The sequence below is a fragment of the Nilaparvata lugens genome, chromosome 2 (assembly GCF_014356525.2).
Source record: "Nilaparvata lugens isolate BPH chromosome 2, ASM1435652v1, whole genome shotgun sequence".
Taxonomy (NCBI): domain Eukaryota; kingdom Metazoa; phylum Arthropoda; class Insecta; order Hemiptera; family Delphacidae; genus Nilaparvata; species Nilaparvata lugens.
Window position 1 is genome coordinate 37,032,986 of NC_052505.1, and position 25,874 is coordinate 37,058,859.

The window sequence follows — 25,874 nt, forward strand, 5'->3', positions numbered from 1 at the left end:
CTAATATGAAACGTGAATAACTTTTCACATAGAACAAAAATACAATATTTATGAACACGAATAAATATATAGGCCGAATTTCCTATAATATTAAACGACACCAATATTTAGGCAGATTCAGGACGAATTTCCTGAATCTTAGAGCCTCGAGAGCAAGTACATAGCTGTACGAAAGCTAAATCCACACTGACTGGCAAACTTTCCAGTGTCTTGAACGATAAATTGATGAGTAATGGATATTATAAAATTATAGAACCTCTCCTGCCATCTGGCAGTCAATGAGCGAATGAATACAATTTCAAATGGCCTCAACATCCCCCCCCTGACTGAAAAGCAATTTCGAAAAACAAAAAATATATATACAACAAAAGCCATGGCAACAAAAAATATTATGTTGGCAACGGGAACCTTTTTGTTACCGGCCTTTTCAAATGACTATTTTTCAAAAGCACAAGTACAACTTGCACTTGTCCATCAGCTCCAGGGAAAACCTCTTCCACAATACCAATAGGCCACTGCAACGGTGGTAAGTTAGGCAGGTCGACAATTACTATGGTACCAATGGTGAGAGGGGGCGACAACTTAGTCCATTTTTCCCGTGTTTGTAACTCATGTAAATATTCCACTCTCCACCTGTTCTAGAATGATTGCACTAACTGATCAATTAGTTCATGCCGTGTGAGACAATTTACTGGAATATCAGTTACATCTCTCATAGGGAATGCTTTCAATGGCGTCAAGTTCAAAAAATGAGCAGGTGTCAGTGCGAGAGGTTCGCGCGGATCTTCACTTAATGGACACAACGGCCTGAAATTCAAGACGGCCTCAACTTGCACTAAAACTGTATTCATCTCTTCATAAGTGAGTAGTTGAGTACCGATCACTCGGAAAAAATGCGATTTGACGGATTTGACATTGGTTACCCAAATTCCACCAAAATGGGGAGAGCCTGGAGGGATAAACTTCCAATCTATACGATACTCCGCCAATTCGTTCATGAGAGAGTTTTGAAATTCAGTCGAATTCAATAACTGCGATAATTTTTGTAACTGTTCATAGGCACCGACAAAATTTGTGCCACAGTCAGAGTACATAACCCTACAAGGGCATCGACAAGAAAGGAAACGACGAAATGCTGATAAAAACATAGCTGTTAATAGATCTGAAACCAATTCAATATGAACAGACTGATTAGGATTCACAGAAAAACAGAACGAATCACTACCAGGTTGCCATTTCAAACCAAGGACAGCTAAAAGATTTACCAAATCGAAATCTTTGGACACAGCCGATTTTTCATTTTCGGAGAATTTCATCATTAATTCATGTGAGTTGGAGCTCCATTTCGTAAGTTCAAACTTCCCTCTCTTGAACAATTCTTTGGCTTGACAACAAAGTCGATTTGCTTCACTTAAAGAAGACGTGCTTGTCACAAAATCGTTCATAAAAATTACCCCAGGAAGATGAGCTTTAGCATCAGGGAAACTTTCTCCCTCCTCTTGAATTAGTTGATGAACAGTTCTGAGAGCTAGAAACGGTGACTCACTCAAACCAAAGACAACAGTTTATAATTCAAAAATTTGTATGGGATCATTCGACGAAAATTTCCATAACAAACGCTGAAATTTTCGACATGATTCATCGACAAGAATCTGTCTGTACATCTGCTTTATATCAGCAGTAATGGCGATGGAAAACAACCGAAAATTAACTAATAAAACGAAAATATCAGTTTGCAACTTGGGTCCGACATGAAGTATGTCATTCAATGACACACCAGTAGTAGTTTTTCAGCCTGCATCATAAACGATACGCAAAGGCGTCGACTGACTCTGAGTTTTGATTACAGCGTGATGAGGTATAAAATAATCACTCTTATCATTCTGATTTTCGACCAATCCCATGTGACCTTGCTCAAGATAGTCCAAGATTACATCATGATAGGCTAAACGCATGATTGGATCCCGCATGAGTCGTTTCTCCAAACTGATGAGCCGGCGTTCTGACATAGCATATGAATCACCAAGACAATCAGGAGATTTAGAGAATGGTAGTGAAACAACAAACCTCCCTGAGTCTTGTCGCCGAACGGTCGAAGTAAAGTTATTCTCACATTCCAATTCCTCCTCCGTGAGTTGTTTTCCTAAATCAGGAATGTTTTCAACTTCACAAAATTTTCGAACTAAACTATCCAATGGTGAGGTGAGACAAGTAAGTCATCAGACACGTTGAATGTTCACATGATTGGAATAAAATACGAGCTCTACCCATCAAAATATAACCAAAAACGCTTTCCAAAGCCATCAAAAAATTTGAATCAATTTCCACTCGACCACTTTGAAAAATAGAGGATACTAATTCAGCTCCTACAATAGCATCAATTTCGCTGGGGATATGATAATTCTCATCAGCGAGTTGATGACCAATCAAGTTTGATAATTTCGAGTTATCGATTTTACTAGTTGGAAAATGTTCCATGATTTTTTCGACGACTAATGGTTCGATAGAAAACTTTGCATTACAATCGAATCTGGATTGAAGCGTGACAAATGTGCGACCAGCAACTGATTGCGAATTTCCTTCGAAACCATTCACAATTAAATGGAAAGGGGAGATAAACAATTGTAATTTTCGACAAAGTTTACGAGTGATGAAATGACTCTGGCTCGCTGAATCCACCAAGATTCTAATTTTGTGCAATCTACCTTTCTTATCAGGGACTTCAACTTGCGTGTTAGATAAGAGGACACTATACTGAGATGAATTCGAGTCTATTGAACAACAGTTGATAGTATTTTTTTCTACTTTTTTCGCCTCCAAATTTGATGACGAATTTGGAACAGATCCAAAATGTAAAACTGAATTATGGTTTTGATGACATTGATTGCAATTAGAACCCATACAAGCTTTACTACGGTGAGCTGGCGAAAAGCATTTCAAGTAACAATCCTTCTCCTTCACAAAACGGATGCGATCCCAAAGCGATAACTGAAGAAACTGGCGACAATCAATTAATTTGTGATTTTTCACTGAGCATTTTAGACACTCCAACAACTTTGTAGGTGCCTTGGTCTCTTGCGAATTCGATTGAACGACTAGAACTTTAGATTTTGCGATTTGTTTCACTGCTGGCTTACATGACTTAGAAGATTCTTCATAAGCCAACGATTTAATTTGTTTCTCTATAAACGACACAAAATCAGCATATGTGGAATCATCCTTGGCGTGTACTGAAGCTTCAAATGCTTTCCGAGAAACAGGGTCCAATATTTTCAAAGCTTGAAACAGGAATATAGCATCAGATACATCTTCACCACGTAAGCGTTTCAAGGCTGTAATAAAACTACAGAATTGATCCAAGATTGAAACTAAACCAGCAAGAGACTCAGATCTTAGACTATTGAATTCGAAAATTTGTTTCAAATAAGCATTAGTCTGAGAGCGGGGATCATCAAACCGCTTAACCAACGATTGCCAAATAACTTCATAATTATTAGCAATGGGGGGCAAATGACGAGCAACATAAGCAGCTTCTCCTTTCAGCTTACTTACAAGATGTTGCACCTTGTGTTGATCTGAAATCGATTTGTTATCATGGATCATGCATTTGAACATTTCATAAAATACAGACCATTTCGACTGATCTCCGTCAAACGCAGGAATTTCGATTTTTGGTAAAAGATTTGTAGAATCATTAGTCATTGCAGGTTGAATAGGGTTAGATGCAGGTACGACTTCACTATGTTTATTCAATTCCCTAGCAACAGTCTCCATATATTCATACATTTCGATATACGAATTACTAAATTGAGGTACAAATGCGGGATCATTTTCCATTTCAAGTTCCTGTATTTCCAACTCAGTGGCCTCATATTGGTTAACACTAGTTAAAGTGGAACTATAAAGAATTAGAAACTGCTTAGCACTTGCTTCTTCTTTCAACGCCCAATAATAAGTACGTTGAATTCGTGTAAAATATAGTTCAAGTTTAGCTCGTTTGAGCTTCAACTTTATGTCACTCATGATTGGATAATATTTAATTATTTTCATTAATCATAATGAGATTACAATAACAAGAATGAACGATTTCGAACGAGAACGAAATGATAATCATAGAACAACGATTGTACAGAGAAATCACAAATACAAAGTAGGAATAAGCAATAATTTTATCTGCAGTGCTGAACAATGAGTTTCTGTTGAGCAAGCAGATAAGCACTGCTGCTTTGCAAGCAGTTACAAAACGAATGCACAGTACTGTCTGCAACGCAACGACTGGCATAATAACGATACATATTTCGAAATCAATTCTACAATGCAAATTGAATTGAATATATTGAAAAATGAATGCCAAAACAAATGTATTTTACAAGATAAAAATGAGACAATGTGGTCTGGTTGACCAGAATGTTACGTATATACTGGTTCTTTAAATTTAAATATTTGAAACTACAAGTTTCAAATGCTCTGAAGTGAACTGTATAAAACGAGTCAAATCTTTGTGCTGAACAATATATCCATTCAGAGGAAACCACATACATAGAACACATAGAAAATCAGAAAAGGTACTCACCAAATCCCAAATCCAACATGTCGCGATTCGAATTGCTTGCCTACTTGTATTTGAGGTAAAAGGTTAACAGTTGGATGGGATAGATGAGAGGAAAAGATGGGTGAAATTATGCAAAACAATTTATCCAAAATGCGATTGTTAAAGTTGGTTCCTTGCTGGGTTCCTGTTCTAAGATGAAGTTTACTGTCTGGATATATAACACTATGACTTGACTATTGATAAAAACAAAACTAAAATGGAGTTCTAGAATTCACTTTTCACTAATATGAAACGTGAATAACTTTTCACATAGAACAAAAATGCAATATTTATGAACACGAATAAATATATAGGCCGAATTTCCTATAATATTAAACGACACAAATATTTAGGCAGATTCAGGACGAATTTCCTGAATCTTAGAGCCTCGAGAGCAAGTACATAGCTGTACGAAAGCTAAATCCACACTGAATGGCAAACTTTCCAGTGTCTTGAACGATAAATTGATGAGTAATGGATATTATAAAATTATAGAACCTCTCCTGCCATCTGGCAGTCAATGAGCAAATGAATACAATTTCAAATGGCCTCAACAGACTGTATAGGGTTGGGTAGCAGCCTTAACGCTTTGCGCTCTGGCTTGGAGGCTGGCTTTGCCCGCCCAATTGCCTTTTATGACTGAGTGGGTGAGGGCAGGTTAATTGGGTTAGGGGTGTTTTGGGTAGGTTAGATGGGGTGGGTCAAGTAGGGTATAAAAGGTAAGGTAGGTTTGATAGGGTAGGTAGGGGAGCAAAGATTAGTTAGAGTAGGTTTAGTGGGGTTGTTTAGGTAGGGTGGGTTGGGTAGAGTAGGTTAGGTAGGGTGAGATAGGTAGAGCAGAGTAGAGTAGTTTAGAGTAGTTTTAGAGGTTGGATGAACAGGATGTTTGGGTCTAAGCATTGTTGATAGCCTAGCAACCCAGAATGACGAACATCATAGAAATATAGGTTATGTAGGTCAAGTGGGGTGGGTTATGTGGGGTTTGTTTGTTAGAATAGTTCAAGTATAGTTAGGTGGGGTAGGCTGGATAGAGTAGGGTAGTTAGATTGGATAGGTAAGGTGGGGTGGGTAAGGTGGGGTAGGTATGTAAGCATAGGGTATGTTAGGTAGGATAGGTTGGATAGCATAATTTATGTAGGGTGGCTTGGGTGGGGTAGATTAGCCTGTAGATTAGTCTGTTATGTAGAAGGGTGGGTTGAGTTGGTAGGTTAGGTATAGAAGGTCGGATAGGGTAGATTAGGGTTGGTGGGATTGGTTGGGTAGGCTAGGTAGAGCAGGCTAGGTTGAATCAGGTGAGCTATGTAGGATAGTAGTTTAGTAGGTTAAGTTGAGTGAATGCAGTATTGAATGTTGAACTTAAAAACTGATATTCTATCCCTTTCAATTATTTTTTGACATATTTCAACATCATTCTACCTTCCAGTGTGACTGCAGATTTATTTCAAATTACCAACAATCACAAAGTTCCCATATTCTTCCCCTTCTTCCCCTTGAGTGCCCCTTGGATTGGATTTTAAGTTTTATTATGAACTATGAGGAGCATTGACAGCTAGTAATGTAATCTAGACGACGATAGATGATGTGTGAATTACAGAACCCATGAAATTTTGGCTGAAACATTGTGAGGGTCAACAATTTTCTCGGCCAAAATTGGAAAAATCGGAAAACCATCCAGTTTTATAATGATGGATAGCCCCATTTCAATGTGCTGAGTAATATTGTTCCTCTTGGAGACATTCTGATGTGAGGCACCATCGGCACATGTCCCAGGATAGCTGGGAATTTTTTAAATTTGTTTTTAAAATTGAGGGGTACTACTGTAGAGGTATTATGTATATGTTTTGTTAATAAACTCCTCTGGTTACAATTCATTGGGAGTAAGAGAAATTATTGATTGTTATTATTATTATTAATAACAGGTTACTGAGATACATAGCTTTGAATATAGAAATTGGCCATTTTTTTGTATTGGAATATGGGCTTAAGTACACTCAACAGTAAACTTTCCATTTTCCGACCGAATTTGACTCATGATGCATGATTTTGGACCGCCTTGACGATCCGAGAAGAATGAAGTATAGTGAGATGAAATCTGACAATTGTGTCAAAAGTTATAAGTGTTTGAAATTTGGGTCCTGAAGTATCCTTATGCGCGTCTCTTCACTGGGAAATACTGAAATGAAGTGCATCTAACGGGTGATTCTCATAGAGCACAAACTCATGAACTCATATCATTGTGCGAAATATCAATGTGAAGGCAATGTAGTAGGTAATGGCGGTTGAAATTGAAAATTGGGTTTTTTTCACAATACAAAGAGCATCCTTGTCAGGTGTACCTGGAAATCTTAATTAGCGCTCTACCTTATCTCAGATTGTAGAGCACAAAAATACGTCTAGAGGGGTTTTGAATTACACATCTAAATAGTAGCAATTGGAAGATATTGTTCATCAAAAACTAACATTCATCAGAACTGATTTCTTCTTCAATTCTACTCATTTTTGAAAAATTATAACCCAGTACTCATTGGAGATAAAGAGTTCCGAATGATCTTATTTTATTCAGAATTTTATAATCTACAAAAAAGGCGAGAGCAGAATTTTCTGTCCGATTACTATATTTGGCAGAAATAGCTGAAAACTGGAGAATGAACAAAACATACGAGTTTTTTGGGCCACTCTGTATCTTGCACAATGAAATTTTGCATGAAGAAATTCCTTAAAACTTTCTTATATCGATAATATAATACACCTTTTCAAGGTATATAAATTTTTCGATATTTTTTTTAAAACTGATTTTGCCTGATAGTTTCCATGTAATTGACTGTATCGAATAATCAACATATCTCGAAAACTAAGGTAAGTATTTTTTTGAAAATTGCATGTAGAATCTATGGACTTCGGCAGTTACACCTTTCGTGGGACACTCTTTTAGGGTGCTTACAGACCATTGCGCCACGAACATGGTTCCGATTTTCATCAGCTGATTTCTCCTGTATCTTACTGTTTCTGTGAAAATACAGTAAGTTATAATAAGCAGAGCATCAGCTGATGAAAAGTGAAATGCGCGTGTTCGTGGCGCATAAGTCGCACCTTAAGATTGAAGGAGAGCAATTAATCAACACGTTAGAAGAGAATTTAGCAGTGTGCACGAGTCCTTTAAGAAGTACAACTGGGAATCACTGCAAGTCTGACGTCACAGATCTATCTGTACGCGGGGAATTACGGTACAGAATACACACCGTCCGGAAAAGATCTCGCAAGGGAATCACAGACATGCTGCAGTTCTTTGAACCAGCCTGTAATTTACAATCTTCGCTGATAACCATTCAATGATTCTTGATCCCAGATAAATAGATCCTCCCAATTATCAATGAGTATCAGTTCTTCGGATCCAGTGCGGTCACTAGCATCAGTGTTCAGTTCAGTGCTTCGAGCTTGTTTTACAAGATGCATTCTTCCATTACTGCTGTTCTTCTGCTAGTTGCCTCTGTAATGGCACTGTACGTCGTTCATGTGAACAGTCTACCAACTGGTATGCCAGTTGAAGACGATCTCGTTCTTACAGGTGAGTATTCTCAAGCCTCATATTTTTTTAGAATTGTGTATAATCAGGAAATCTTTACTATAATAAAAGAAAGAATTGGCTTATACACTTACGGTATAGGAAATTCACGAATGACGCATCATCACGTCTGAACTACTGGACTGATAACTTAAAAATTTCGCATACATATTCTCAATTTAACGAGGATGGTTACAGGTATATTTCAAATTCTTCAACATTCCAGAAGGTCAAGTTTTTAGTTTGTCAAGTTATTAATTAGACACTTGCGGAGTACGGGTGACCTGCTAAATTTAAATAAAATTATGATTTATTCTCTCGACTGCAAGTTCATATTAAAACAGTTTCACATCTTTGTGAGAGCAAAAAAATTTCTTCAATTAATGAAATAGATAGTATAGAATAAAGTGCTATAAATACAAACTTTGCAAAATAGTCTACAAGTTTGTTTAATAGCATTATAATATCTATTGGATGTTATTTTCTCATTCAAAATGCATAGTAGTAAATGAACAATTTTAATAATTCTTCTAAATTGCCAGCAAATATCCCAACTGGACTATCCAATGCAAATATATTTCTATCAAGTGAACTTCAAAAAGTACGCTGATGTAGAGAGTGAATGATTAAGAGCTGAAAGGCATTAAGATACAAACTCATTCCCGTCAATCTCATTTACTGAATGAGAAAACCTCACATTGTATCTCATCTATTCAATCGGTAGACCACCAAAATATGAACAGGTACTGCAAATCTAAATCATGACAAAAACAAAAAACAATTAAAATTAACATTTTTAACAGCTAAGGATGTAAAAATATGATTAGTACATTTTGAAAACAAATTAAGGGTATTGGTCACACCTTTCCGTTTAAATTTTATAATGACCAATCTATTGGTAAACAATTTTAAGTTGAACTGACCGAACTAAAACATGCATCAATGACTGCTTTGGAGTTACCAATCCGGGAGTCTTCTTTCTCCTGAAACTCTCCTCAATCTACTCAATCCTCAATCTATCGATGGCTGATATCTCAACTATTTCAGGCGAAAGTAAACTCACTTTACGGCAGTAATAAAATCTTCCTCGAATCTCAATCAGTGCTGCTTTCAGTTTGGATCTATCATGATATCCTTTCTCTGACACGTTTCCATATAAATAACGTTATCCATGAGGCAGTGAAAGCCCAAACGAAGCGTTCTCGTTCGTCCAAAAGCTTCTTCTGAAATCTCTCTTCTGAATCCTGCCTTGATATGCTCCGATCTTATTTACAGCTTCACGATTCAATAAAAACCCTGATCGAGCACTTTCAACGCTGTGCTCTAGATTTTTTGAAATACAGTGATTTGAAGTTGAATGCATGATGTATTCAGAAATCAGTGTTTACACTAGGCTTCTTTGCAAAACAATCAGATACACTGATCGCTTTGAAAGAATTACTCGTACCTCGTAGTATTATAATGAAAATACTCCAATATGGAACCCTCAAATATAGCTACACAAATTGTCAGTCTGAAAAAGGTCTCTGGTTACCAGTATGTTGTCAAATCCATCTCTGCTTCTTAATTCCAGTCTTCTAGCTCATCGAATTTGATGTATCTTCGATAGCAGATTGAAAAAAATTGTCAATTTCAAAGCATAAATCAAATCAATCTTTGAAAATCCTGATCATATCATGAGAGTTGACAAGCTTCTTTTTTAGTCTCTTAGCACAAGTAACTTCAACTACTTTGTAAAATATTGTCACCACCGTATGTATCGTAGCCGCCATTTCGTGTATTCAGCCAATCAGGTACACGAATAGGGACCAATCTATTGATGCTTCATTTCAGAGTTTACAACATTTCTTGTTCTGTTGTTTCTTTCAGCTAAATTATGGAATTAGTTAGCAGCAGATAGTACAGCATGTGGAATAAATTATTATGAATATAGAATTACATTATTTTACTCTCTGGAAACAAGTTGAAACGACACAAGGAATTTTTATATTACTTGGATATCTTACAATAATAATATAACAATTCCAAAAAGTCATCATTCGTGTATGTCAATGTTTCGCTCTTATTACAAGATGATCATGTATAACAAGAATTGACAAAGTTTTTGAATTCTATGCGATCTTCAAATTTGGAGAAGGTTCTCTAATTTCTTGTGTCACCGAACTAAAAAAATCTATTAATTCAACAAAATCTGTACTTTTAGCTTCAATAATCTATGAAAATGTATCATTTCGATTACATTGGTGTTTCTTCCTTCATACTATAATGTCGGGGCACCGAGCTTCCCTCGTTATTTATTTATTGATAAACCGAACACAATTCTTCAAAATGATTGGGGAAGGACTAACAGGCACAGCCCAAAACTCTTTCTTCCCGAATTTTGATTTATACACTATAAATAGACCAAAAAGTAGGTTATGTTACATACACTTGAATTCAGGTCCAATTTTCAGTCAACATATTTGAAAACAGAAAAGTTGAAATTTAGATTGTTTACAAACCAATTTAAATAACAAAATAACAGTCACTGATTACTTGAAACTGTAAAATTATTATTAACTTTGAATATTATTATGATGTACTCTAATATTTAGAATGATATAACATGTTATGTCAACAAATCAGATTATTTTTATAAAGTCAATTAAAATTTCGATCCAATTTTTCTCATGAGATAAGATGATTGATTAAACAGCTGATCTCCCACACAAGCACACGCATCTTCTGTTATCGACAGACGACGGAATTATCATCTGTTTTTCCAAGTATGAATAATCATTATCCTTTCCATGTCCTTCAGCGAGTTTTCCCAGGGATGGGACCTAGTGCAATCGAATTTTTATATCATAAACCTACTATGCTCCAAATTTCGTGAAAATCGTTAGAGTCGTTTTCGAGATCCGTTGGACATACATAACCAGATAACCATATGCAGAAATTGCTCGTTTAATATAATAGGATAACAATTTATAGTTTCCATCAAATTTGTGTTTTCTTCTTGCTACAGGAGACGAACTCCCTGCTGCAGTGGGTCGTGAATCGGCTGTAGCGACCGGCAGCCGCGCGAAGCGAGCAACGTGCGACCTGCTCAGCTTCAACAGCAAATGGGTGACTCCGAACCATGCCGGTTGCGCGGCTCACTGTTTAATCAGAGGCAAGAAGGGAGGCAGCTGCAAAAATGCTATTTGCTACTGCAGGAACTAATTCAACAACGTTACTTCATACCACAATGATGAAATTTATCCATGACACCAAATATTTCGAAAGCTGTTACTGCTACTCAAAAAGTAAAGTTCTCCATTCTTCTAGAATATCAATGGATTATCATTCAAATAGTGAAGTTCTTCATTCTAGAATATGAATTTTATTACATAATTGATGAAATTTATACTAATTATATGTCATCAATACTATGACATACTATGCAATAAATATAGTAAACTGGAAATTTTTATGCCCGTGATAAAATTTTGCGTACTCTTCCCACTCTTTGAAATGAGTTATCCAAAGTAAATTCATGACATCACACTGTTCAGATACTAAACCACAAAACTCATTTATACCGCACGTTAAATTGGAGTAAATTCAGTGTTATCAATAGAAATCTATTTTAATATTATCTATTTTTAATGGTCCATTACCTTTTCAAGTATTAGGAACCTGGTCTGTTTGTTGCAAAAAAATGATAGAATTCAAATAACAATTATTCAATATCTTTGATACAACTCGTATCACTCTGATTTCCATCTACAGAAGTATGGATAGCGAATGTGATTTGTGATTCAAAAATACCTAATATTGGAAAATTATTGAATATCGAAAATACTGAATATAATAAATTCATTTTTAAAGCATATCACTTATTATTGTTTGCAATGTTGCAAACTTGAGGCATTTTAACTATTTGCAATGTTTGAAATGTTCTTCAAACTTCATTCTTGATTTTATTCAACTGATCTGGTACCATTCAATCCTAATTGCCATACATTCTTCTACTTTCAATTCTACTACTAATTTATTGTTTTCATGTCTCCTTGAAGATTTTTTAATAAGAACTTGTGTGTATGATATTTTAAAAGGCTGAGTATTATCTAATAGTAAACGTATTTGTAAAAATATCATTTATATTTATTAATTGTGAATAAAACCAGTATTTTACAACCACTAAATATATTTTTCAATAAATTTTATATTATAATTTTTTTCAATTCAATTAAAGAGCTCAGTTTTGAACGAATGATTCATTGTTTCAACCTTATCAAATACAATTAACTTATTGAGAAAGTTTAAAAAAACTGATTTATCTTTGCTATTTTATAAAGATGCTATCATAAATTTGAATAAAACTATGAATAATATTAATAGATCTAAAACTATTGAATGACGATCGAAATACTATTTTGAAGGATTTTAATAGAACATCAAGCTACCTGTGAATTTATTTGGCGAATATTGCAATGATGTAAGAAGTTAAAATAAAATTTAGCAGTATGTAAGACGAAACTAACACAGCTATAAACAGACAAGGTCGATTGTCAATTCTACAATTCCGTTCACCCATTTAGTCCCTTTTTGAATGGCAGGTAAATTGGAAAGGTGTAATAGCTCAAGAGAGTTTCACATTGTTTGAACTCGTCCAATTTGTTTCAAGACCCGATCGCTACATTCAGTAAATTGATTAGCTGCATGTTATAGCTAATTGAATCTACGACGTTCACAATGAATAACTGCTCACCCCTGTTTATACATATTCATGACGGAGATGGATGATTTCCTTATACATGTAGGAGAACATGTTGCATTGATTCGCATTGGTCTCCATGACCACAGATCAAACTTGATAATTTGCAGTGATAGTTCTGTTATCCATCAGAATAGAATTTGATTAATTGAATCACGCATTTAATAAGTGGTTAGACAATTATATTAATTTATAGTCTATTCTGAGCTCCAGAACTACTGTAGCTACTGAATGTATTCAAGCACTTGAAAAAAAGCTATTCAATATCATACTAGAGACTTCAGAGCTTGTAAAATCAATCATTGTGAGCGCACTCATTTGGAAATACCAGAGAGGGATGGAGTATCAAATAATACAGTATAATCACGATCTACTTACAAATAGAAGATTGGTGACAATACTGACTTTCTCAAAAGTAGAGTCTTACCTGAAAAAGAAAGAGATATAAACATAGCATCAGCAACAGCAAAGAAGGTTAATGTGTCATTTATACTAAGGAAACACTCAACATCATACAGAAGTAAGTAATGTGTGGATATAGTCGATAATCAATCACCAGTAGCCTAATATCAAAATCTACATGAATAAAACAAATCTTGGCAAGTTCAGGAAAAGTTTAAAAACAATCAGGACAGATTGATGATAATGATACATTACAGTATGAAGTTTGAAACAAATTCAGTCTTTGGTGTGATAAAAATAATTCGGATGTTAATAGACATTTTCATACATGAATTATTATTGGATATATATAGCCTAAATCTGAATATCTTTAATATTGAAAACTTATCAACTTCATTACTCATTATAACTTCTTCATTCTTCCCATTCATCAACCACACACAAGTCTAAAAATAAGATGCTGAAAAATATGCATCCAATTCATACACAACTTGGGAAATGTATTGATTTTTAAATTAATTTTGAATTGATGAGGGTATCATAACGGTTAAATTTAAAATAGATTAGGGATGACAAAAAGGACAACTTTGGAACAGTTTGGACTAACAACCTCGCAAGTAGAACAGAACAAATATTTTTTCAACCGAACAGGATAGAGCTTGGCAATCATAAATCCTTTACTGAACTTCTAAACTCTATTCAAAATCGGGACACTATTCTGAATGATTCTCATTCTTTTTAAACTTCATTGCTCATGGAAATTCCTTGCTGTTGAAATCATAACAATCAGGCATCAGAGTAATTTTATACAATTTCAAAAGCCACAATATACACGGAGCATCCGCTATATGAACCAACAATGAAAACAAGAGATGCGAGTAGAAAGCCTCCAATTGGTTAGATTGCATCACTGAGGTAGCGAGGGATTGTTTCGGCGAGACGATGACAAACAACATCGATTTGCCATTTCTACTTTGTTCTGCAACACCAACCTCGATTGGAAATTGAACCAGGTGGTGTCTACACGTTGCACGTGGTTTGACACAGAAATGAGATGGAAGAAGATTGAAAGATATGAGACGAAAAGTCAGAAGGGCATGAGATGTTACGGAGAGTGACTGAAGAAGACAGAGAATGAAAAAAGATAAATAAGGATGAATAAGGATGAATGAAAACATGAAAAATAAATGAGAATGAAAGAGTCAAGATCAGGAGACTGTCAATTTGAATAGCGGATGAAACGACAGAAGCATTCATCAGAAAAATTATGGAAATAGATTGAGAATAGCCAATAGGTTGAATAGAAAATGAAACAGAGAAGAAATGTCATTTGACGAATGTCGAAGAGGAGGAGTAGTGGCTCTTATTGATTACTAGTCAATAATAGTCAATATAGCTCAATAAGGTTTTGCATGCCGAGCTTCTAGATATAAATTCACAATCATTATCAAATATTACCGTCTATAATATGATCGTATGGAAAAAGATGTTTTGGTATTTCTCCATAATGGAAAGAAATAAGACAATGACGTTTAGGAAAGAATAAAGAGGGAAACTAATGATAATTATTGTTTGCTGATAACTTGTGGATTATTCAAGACAGTGAAAATGACCTCCAAAAATCAGTTTATGTTCTTAACGAAATTTGTAAAGAGTACAATTTTAAAATATCAATAGACAAGACAAAAATTATGGCTTTTACAGGTAAACATCCAACCCGGTCAAAAATTGTGATTGACAACAAAGTTCTAGAACAAGTGTCGAAATATACATATTTAGGATGCGACATCAGTTATAGTGAAGATTTGGATATCGAGAAAAAGATTGGAAAATTTCAAGTGGTATGTGGCAATATTAGCTGAACCTTGGGGAAGCAAGCACGGAGAGAAACTATAATGAAATTTTATAGAATAATGGCTGCTCCAGTCGACTACGGAAGTGAGTCGTGGGTTACAACTAGAGAGTAGAGTGCAGGCGGCGGAGATGCGATTCCTCCGGAGAACCAAGGGCTGCGATAGAAGGGACCACATCAGAAACGATGATATCCGAGCAGAGCTAGGAATTTACAGCTTGTTGAAAAGTCACACAATACCGGAAGCAGTGGAAAGACCATGTGGAAAGAATGCCGGCAGAAAGGCTTCCACTACAGATATTGAATTATAAACCGGCAGGGAAAAGATCTATTGGTAGGCCACGGAAGAGATGGCAATAAATACACTACTTGTATATATTATAGCGTAATTTTGTAATTGAAATATAGATATTAATAAGCTGTTTGTAAGTCGGAACCTAATCCTTGTACGTAAGATGATGATGACTAATGATAAGATGTCAGATACTGTTGTAGTTGAGTTGAAATATTTATCCATAATGAAACACTGGAATGTTGTCTAGAAGTATCATGAATTTATAAACTACTCCATAATTATTTATTTATAGAATACTTGAATTAAAAAATACTTACGTAGCTGGAAATGACACTGAGGAATATGAATAATATTATATATTATGATAAAAAATGACTAATAGAAAACATGAGAATGAAGGTACAGAAAAGAAATCGTTGGGAAGACGAGAAAAAAGAGAATATAGAAAGAACAAATGATTAATTTTAATTCCTAATTAAGGGGTAATGGAACACAAGAATATGATAGATAAATCGATGCGAAAGACAAAACTTGTAAATGTATCAAGTTTCCGGTCATAAGAGAGAGAGAGATAAAACCGATTCCTGGGAACACCTACAGCAAACCAAGTGCAGCATAGCACTCGTCTTTTCAATTTCAGTGGACTTTGTCTTGATCCTGGGACTTGGTATTTGCATAAGCCCTAGATGGGATTGTTCATCAATCCGAAAACTAGATTCCGACTGGACAATCTGGAGAGCTGGACATCTCTGGAGAACCTTACTGTCTCCACAAACACAGAATGCAATGCGATGATACTCCTAAGCTTGCTTGAAGGGAAACAGTGGGATGTGGACAGTCTGCAGAGTGCAGGTATATATTTTTCAAAGATTCGTTTTAGTTCTTTTTGAGATGTTCATTCACATGACCAGAGAATCTGGGAATAAGTGTAGAAATCTTGAGAAGGAATAATTGGGAATTAATTTCTCTGGATTATAAAAATTCTCAATGCGAATAATGCATGACACAAACATTGTAAGTGCCAACCATAAATATTGTCTACTGCTACGGTAATATGATTTCACATTACGTTTCAAATATTATAGAACTGTTACCCAGCTTGATTTATTACAACATGATTGGTGGAAAAATGATTAGATCCTTCGATTTATTCTCAAAGACTGAATAGATCGATGATGATTTCCCAGACAAAAGATCATCTTGATTTCTTTGAAATTTCACTGGTACGTTGTGAATAAAGGGAGTTTATATAGAGAATTCTGCGAAACTTGATTAATTGTGCAGTCAATATAAAATAGATATAACGAAAAAGACACCAGACCCCGGGGGTTCAGAATCATTTCCAGAAAATATTAAACCGGCGTATTACATCTCATATAAAAATGTAGGATCATCGATACAACTATGTTGACTATCGAACTGAAAACAGTGAATCCAATCTATTTTGAAAGTTGAGTTGTTACAAAATATCATGTGTATTGGAAGTACTCTATCATTGTAACGCTCATGAAGTATCCACAGAAATGTGGTGTGAAATATTAATCATATTCAAAAAGAGAATACAAAGTAGATCATTCAGTTGTAATTGAAGGTTCATGTAATTTTTCTGGAAATACCACTGGGCTCGTATAATGGAGTAATAAATTCAGGAATACCGTAATAGCATTTTCGGCCTGAATATATATCATTTCACAAAGAACTGCAGAAGAGAATGGGGATGTTACGAGTGATAATGAACCTGGAAGTGAAAAGTTTCTGAATAAAAAGTTAGATTCAATAACTCTTTGGTCGTGTGGCATGCAGTTCATTTGTTCAAATACTGTATGAAGAAATGTGAATCAAATGTATTTACTGGAAAGTTTTCAAGTTTTATAATTTGTTGAAATGAAGTAGGTACCGTATTGTGAAATTGATAGTCAAGTATTTTCTATCAGAATTTGCATTTCATAGTACATGAGGGAATTGTTATTTCCTAGCAAATCAGTCTCGTGAAGAATTTTGCTTCGAGACTAAATTATCAGTATTATGAGCCGATAATATCCAACTAGTTTATTCTTCCCCAATTTTTACATATCGGAGAGAGACCTCTTCGAAATATTCCATGCCTCTTGAATTCTCCATCACAGTTTCAGTGTTCTTGATTGTAGAGGCCGAAGCATGCTCTTGAAATCAAAGTTCCCACTAACGACCCTGAGGCTGAATATTTTGATTAGAAGAGGAGCTACACTGTTCCGCATTCATGAGATAACTTATTTGGCTCAACCAAGGAGTCTCTATTCTCATCATATAACAGCACGATTACCATTTTGTTTTGCAACTTCTGTAAAATGTTAATGATTGTTCATCCTTGCTGTTATGTTAATAGGAACATCATTTTCAAGAGCTTGTGATTTGATGCTTGATCGAGAACGATAACCAGATAATTGTTCTCATCAGGTTATGTGATCCATACAAAATATTCAACAGTCAATCACAAAACTCAACAGATTATATTCAAGAAGTTTATATCAGCATGTTTTGTATAACCAAACTACTTTCTTATAGTACTTTGCAATTATTTAACTAACAGTTTTCTTCTGTTTCAATTCGCATAAAATCCGATTACTTCTGATATAAACATCATAGGAGAAACAAGAATAATCAAAATTAATTCAGTACATACCGTATTGGACCATTTATGAAATTATGAAAATTATAAAATCTATGAACTTGACTTATCAATACATTTTCTCTGCTTTCAACTCTATTCAGGCCGACCAGTATGTCTTCTAGGAAATTAGCTTTTGGTGATATTTGTTTTCAACAAATGATTAGTATTGTCGATATGCCAACCCAACCAGTCAATGGCCGCTCTCATACCGATATCTTGCCGACACGACACGAAAGGAAAGAATTTACTCTGATGGTAATTATTAGAGGAGGATGTGGCTTATAACTGTACGAGGTCTACTTTCCAGAGAACTGCTAGTATTTGAAGATAAAGCCAGTAATCGCACGATTACAATAATAGTATACATACAGTAATTTTGCTATCAATTTGAATGCATGATCTCAGAAATGCAGGTGTGTTATAGTAGAGACCCCATCCCACTATGCAATTCACTTTGATGGAACAATCCTACTCACTATAAGTCGCACTTGGCATAATCTGCCAACCCGAAGCGCAGACCCGTTTAAGTCCCGCTAAGTCCTTCCGCTTAGCGGATGCTTGTATGTTCAGCCGCATCGTTTGTCACCTGGTATCGTCGTTTGTTTTAGCAAAACATCTTATTTTGATTTATTAAGATTGATGATGCCACAAATTGATTAATTCAATCATGATTGCTCTGGTCGTCTGGCTCTCGTACTCATTCTCTTATCCTCTCACTTTCTCCCACCCTTATCCGCTACTCACACTCTCTCTGTCACCCACTCACTCTCACTCTTACTTCATCGCACACTCTCAGTCACAGTTTCTCTTACTCTATCAGTCGATAAGTTTTTGACAGTGATTAATGCTGTTCGAATATTCAATTAAATTGGCCTGCTTCTCCCCACCCACCAGTGCTCCTTCACCGCAGATTTGCGGAAACTCAAAACACCCCCATATATTCGATAATATGCTTAATGGAATGTTGCATACCTACTCCGCAAGCACTCGAGTTGCATTGAAGTGCATCCCATACATCGATTTAGCAGGAAATTGCTGTTACGTCGTTATACACAATCAAAACCAACCACCACTTGAGCGAGTATAGATTGAACTTGATTTGTTGATCAGGGTGGAATTGGTTAACGTAACAAATTAATTTGTTACATATTTTTAGGAACGTAGTTCATTGAAATTATAGTTGATTGAGTTCTATTTTGTGGGAATGTATAGGCTACTATAAAAAATGAAAAATGTAATAAATATTTTTACTTCATGCTTAACTAGATCAGAAAACATTGGAATAGGATACTTTCCTACAGAGTTGGATAGACACTTCAGTGAGTCACACCTTGAAATCCAATGATGAATTTCATGATACCAGTGATGGATAAAAAATGCATAATATAAAAATTTAGGAAAAATCGATTGAACTACATACTTTTCAAATCACATTGTACTAGTATGATTCTATTAGGAACAAAAATCAACATTGATGTAATGTAATGATTATTAATAAATAAATAAATAAAAACAAAAATAATATGGTCATCGGTCTAACGAAGCTAATGAGGACAATATTTTCCTTGTGATTAGTTAATACGGACCCGAAGTGGTTGATGGCTATTTGCAAACCATTGATCTACCTACACTGATGAGAATGGAGCATCATGTCAAGGCCAACCCACCTCTCATCTGTAACTAATGTGGTGTGATGATTAGAGGAGGAGTAGGAAGAGGAGGTGGAGGAGGAGGAAGAGGAGGTGGAGGAGGAAGAGGAAGAGGAGAAGGAGGATGAGAAGGTGTAAGAGCAGGAGGAGGAGGAGGAGGAGGAGGAGGAGGAGGAGGAGGTGGATGTGGTGTTGAAGGTGATGGAGAGGAGGTGGAGGAGGAGGAGGAGGAGGAGGAGGAGGAGGATGAGGAGGAAGAGAAGGAGGTGGAGAAAGAGCAGGATGAGTATGAAGAGGGTGAGCAGAGGGATAATTGGAATTGTCATCAATCGGTTTCATTGAAGCTAATATTGTACAAATGAAGTAGAACAAGTATTGATACCAACTTGCAGCTTAGCTAGCTTAGCACATGAATGAGTGCAGTCTACGAGATGCAAACTAAGCATGTTAAGCAGGAAACACATGTGCATGTGCACAAAAATTTCCTAATGTTCTAAACTGATTTGAAACACTGTTTAAATCCTGGGATAGTAGAATTTATTAACTTGAGCGCGGTTCTTCCCTCTCACCGATATTGTTCTGTATTTAATTATAATAATATAATTGAATATTGATAATATAGTAATATAATTATAATAATACAATTAATACGGTACAGTATAATAATATAATAATATTATACTGTATTCAATTAATATTGTACTGTTTTTTTTTAATTCCATGGATGGAATACAAGATCGCAATAGATGCAAATAAACTCCGATTGTTTAAAAATCAATTTATGCCTCCATGGATCCAATACACGACTTCTACTAATGATATTTATTTATTCCAGGATCTATTTTCTGCCCGATTAATCAAACTCAATTTATCTGGAGCGTTTTGTAGTCATGCGAACAAGATAAAAATATCGTGACCCTCCATGATCGATCAACAAACCCTGGTTAAGATTGATCACCTCTCATTATAATTATTCATTTCAGCACAAATGCACCACTGTCTTCCCATTCTCGGATCGATGGCTATACTATAGCTATAACCAAGTATATAAAAAGCGTATGTGGTATAAATGAATAACTTTCATCAGTGTTCAACAGTCTATTTTCGCAAATCATTGAAAATGCATTCATTTGTTGAGAGCTGCTCTTGCTGCGGTGAGTCATCAGAACATGTCAAAAGTTCGATCACTTGAATAATTTATTAGTCTCATATCGTTCGCTGTTGTTGTTGTTGTTGTATCCACCACACATACATATTATTTTATGCTTCATAAATATTAGAAACAGCATAGTTGGAGTATTTAACATTATAGTATTGCGTATATATTGTACTTGCTGAGTATTGCGTATGTACTATAAAGTATTGCGTATATTGTACCATGATTTATTGATAATTTATTGTTTATGCTAACAATTTTTTTAAAATGATAATTTATTTATTTATTTTTAATGCTAATAGAATATTCAAATACTTATAAGCATGTTCTACCTACCCAACGTGGTAGAACAAATGTAGGAGGAGCCAATTTGAACACTACCACTCCAGCATCCTGATTGCTGATCGACTTTTAATTGGCTGAAGCTAGCAAACCAGCAACAAAGACAAACCCTATGCTATTATTTCTATGTTTTAACTTTTTGCGTACTAAGCAACGGAATTTACTTCTCCTTCAGTATATTCTTCAATAAAATTTTATTTATCAGTCTCTTGTACATCTATCAATTTAATAATAGGATTATTCTTCCCACTTCACACTTATCGATTCTACTGAAAATCACTACAAATCCACGCATTTCAGCAGAAAATCATCTTGAATGATCCTGACTCTCATTTATGAATTCCAACTGATGAAAGGGCTTAATCTTCAGGAAATATTCATATTTTAAGCAGCGGCTCGACTCACTGGTCGCGCTGATAAGCTATCACTCAGATAAATTAAGAATCCTGCGCTTGCTACCCCCATTGGAAGGGTGACCGCATGAGTCAACTCCTCTGAATATGATTCATGAGTTGTAAAATCGCTCCCGGTGGTTCGGAACCCACCTTAAACTATTCATCTTTCATTATCTTCCTCCTCATTACCTTCGCACAAGCCTCCAGCTCATGTGGGCATCACCCTCAGCCAAAAAACCAGATTTGAGTAGGCCTACGTTCTCTGCAGTGAGGCACTTGTGTTGTTACAATCTTCAAGATATTATTTATATTTTCAATAAAAACAAACAATAAGACGATTTCAGTTTCTAATAATAGATTCCCATCTGCAAGTGGGAGTAGTTATTGAAATAATTTTGTTTTTCATGCATAGGTACTCATACGTTTATGCAAAAAAGGAAGATTAGAGTCCAGTCCTTCTTCACAAATTTCTATATCAGTTCTCATAATTGAACTCTATGATTGATCAAAAATTAAAAATTGTTAAGTCATTAATTTTCCATCAATCATCTGATCTTCTGGATTCTTCAATATAATTTCATTTATCAGTCTCTTTTACATCATCCTAATAATAGGATTATTCCTCCCACTTCTACAGCACAAAAAAAATTAGGCTGTGCAAGAAATAATTAGTAAAATTCTCATTTTTCCCTTTGTTCTATCTCTTAAAGCAGAGAAGAAACTGCGAGTATTATTCAGCCAGTCAGCACTGCTCTCACGCCCCCACCACCACCAAGAATAATCTTGATTTAGCGCCTTCATTTGAGTTGATCCGCCACAAGCCGTGCATACGGCCCCATAGCAGCTGCAGCAGCCAGTTAATTCTAGAAAAATATTCCACTTTTTTGTTATTTATAGAGCACTGTGTCAGCGGTACTCGCTAAGTACGTTATTACGGGAGGAAAAGAGCTGGTTTCACCGTATTTCTAAAAATTACGGTGGTGTTTTTTGAACAAGGCAAATAGGGAAGCTTAGGAGGAGGCTGTATTCACATGCACTCTTTTTAGAACTCTATTACTTATGTTCAGCGCTGAACACTCAAAGCTGAATACATTTGACACTAGTCAACCATTTTCGTTAAAATAACTCCAGTTCTAATTGGTTCGGTTAGGTCAATTATTGCCAGAAACCAAGAGAAAGAGTAAGATTTGGAATTTAAATATTCAACTTTCAAAGTGTGGTGGAACCTATCAAGAGCAAATGAATAAAAGTTACGTCCTAACAATGAATTAGGCTATTATATTTCTTTTCGGAAGTTTTTATTTCCAATGTACAATGATTATTGATTGAGAAGCAATATTACATTTTTATAAAAAATACCTATCTAAAAGAGTCAGTTTATTCAGTAAGTACATCCAAAAGCCAAGTTTCAACACTATTTGAGTCTGAATATAATCTATTTAATTCACTTCTGCAGTGAGAAACCAACTTCAAGAACGAATAGTGATAAAGAGTTAAATTCATCAAATGATTGACAGATGAACCGAATTTATTCCGAACTATCTCAACAGAGAATAATAAAGATGAATGAATGCAATTGATCTATCGTTTGTTATTAGGAATGAGAATGACCATTTCATTGCCGAAGAATACAAAAAATGGAAAGTCAGCAAACGATTTTGTATATTAGGATCCCTACATCCCTTTCGCAGAAGAAGACAGTAGTGTTATTACCTTCATCGATACCATGTCACATATTTCGTTATGGAATCGTGGATGGACGGCGAAGCCTATTGGACGGGAGCTGCATTATTGGAGCGAGCTTTTTTTGGTGAATCGATTTGGAATACGAACGATGTATGGATTAGTTCTCTGTTAATCTTCAAATAGTTAACTTGAAATACTGTATTTGTTTCTAGTATTGGGACAAAATAGTATTGAAACGCTTTGGGGCATATAATTGCAAAAGAAAAGATGTGATTATGGATGAGTAAGAAGAACAATCAACAGAATATTGAAATTAATAGCACCAATAATAAAATAAAAACAACTTCAATACTCTGTCAACTTAATCCTCAAACACATCAATTTAGCAGCGTTTATAACAGAAGGATATGATGACTAACCATTTGATCTCTCTGAATTATCTATTTGTCACCGCCGGATAGGTTAGGTATACTCAAGAATTAACTATAAAATTAGTAATCATGATGTGAATTTAATATACAAACGTAAGAGAAAAGAATAATTCAAAATACAAGAAAATTAGGTTTTACAATTTCTACTATGCTGGATTCTGATGATAAGATGTTGATGTATATTCTATTCGTAAATACCTTTTTATAAGTGGGAGGCCTCCTACACTTTTTTTATATCGGACATTCACTTATCTTGCACAAAACACATGAAGCTCTTGAAGTATTCTATACTTGTGATGAATTGGTTCCTTTTTCAGTAGTTATTTTCGAACGGATTCGTTGACAATTTTCCATGGCCATATCAAAGATTGTGATTCCAAATTCAACTAGATACCATAAGATTCAACGAGATTCGACGAGATTCAATGAGATGCAATGACCGCTGTAGAATAAAAGAAAAGAAACTTTTAACCACTATTATAAAAAAGATGAGTTCAAAAATACAGAATCTGTACTTTTTGGCACATGATACCTTAATAAATTTGTCAAGAGAAACAAAAATAGAATTCATAGACAAAGAATTCAAATAAGTTGAAGTGAAGCTTCCAAAATATTCAATTTTATTACTTTTAAAGGAACATGTCAACATGAATCAGACTTTATTATATTATATGTAATAGACTAGCCAGAACAGGAATACATATCAATTTCTATTTTATTTGAATTAATTTTGAGGCAACTTAGAGCTGGAATTTTATATGAAAATGTTTCAAACATTGGATTAGGTTATTAATGATCTAAAAAATCGTTTTAAGAACGCTAGGATAGAATTAAATTCAATTTACAGACATGAAAATTTCAAACAAGAAAAACTTATAAAGTAATTTAAAGAAACAAATCATTACTTGTACAGCGGATTTCGAATGTAATAAAATATTGATAATGATGTAACAACCGAAACTAGTATCTTAAAATTGTTTTGATAAATCAGTCAGTGGTTTAAACAATATCAAGTCTACTTTATTCAATGGAGATATCTAAAATAAATGGACACATCACCTTCACAACAGAACACAAAGTGGAAAAAATAAATATTGATAAGATGTAGACCAGAAGATGTGATGTACAACAATGTCTCAGTATAAAATATTTATCTTTTCACTTCCATCTAATGAAATTCATATTTTGTGTTGATCGCTTGAAACAGTGTTATTATTCATGGAATTTACAATAAATGATGCCCATGCTCGACCTTTGTGAAGATCACAAACAACGTTTTCACTCAACCAAAAATTTTCACAGAGGTAGATTCACAAAGTAGTTCTCGGAAAGAGGGTCTCTCAATTGAGATAATACAGTGCTCTCATCCTATCAATATTCCGATCTCCGATATTCTACCCTGCTTTGAACAAGGTCCCACATGCAGAAGGAAAATTTATAAAAAATATTTCTTTTTCAAAAAGGACGCAATTTGACTACAGTTAGATTTACTTTATACTGTCAGTAACACTTAAAAATAGCATTTGAAGCTACAAATTCCACCAATGCTGACAGTTTGAATTCTACTGTAGCGAGTATGACTACGTAAACCATTTTCAACGACTGCTAAATGATTTTCCAGCCGAGTGGCTGCAAAAAGGACTGCTCTGTGTCAAATTGAGTCATATTTCAGAGCCGAGGGCTTTCTCAGCAGTGAGGCACTTTATCATGGCTGCCATGATGTGAAAAAATCTGATATCACGGTCGCCATCGTCTCTGTTAATTTCTTTTGCAATTCAACTTCACTTTGTCAACGTCGCCACCACTGCAATTTCATGACTGTTAACATTGGATACTCTCATTGCTGGCGAATTATTTCATTTAAGATCGTTTTAATTGAGAAGCATCTAGCTAGAGGAGATTTTGAGTACCGTATTCAAGACTTCAGCAACATAGCTAGAACAATTCTGAGGATAGAGAATCAAAATTCAGGTTTACGCACGGTTTCACCGAGCACGGTCAAAAGAGATTTGATTGAACATGGTCAACCCGGGTTCACTTCAAGTGTGCACTGGAATTACGGATGAAAGTTATCGCCATTACATCGTAATCCACACGTTCGGTGCACTCGTTCATTTATTCA

General features: G+C 35.1%; 2 protein-coding genes across 2 annotated transcripts in view; one reads left to right on the forward strand and one right to left on the reverse strand.

Moving 5' to 3' along the window:
- LOC111045297 (transient receptor potential cation channel trpm) overlaps positions 1–25,874 on the reverse strand; it is a 255,258-nt gene that overhangs the window by 123,645 nt on the left and 105,739 nt on the right. The gene's annotated exons all lie outside the window — the stretch shown is intronic.
- LOC111045303 (defensin) lies at positions 7,825–12,386 on the forward strand. The gene is made up of 2 exons (XM_022330679.2): positions 7,825–8,156; positions 11,161–12,386. The coding sequence occupies exons 1-2, from the start codon at positions 8,039–8,041 to the stop codon at positions 11,355–11,357; spliced, it is 315 nt and encodes a 104-aa protein (XP_022186371.2). The 5' UTR covers positions 7,825–8,038; the 3' UTR covers positions 11,358–12,386.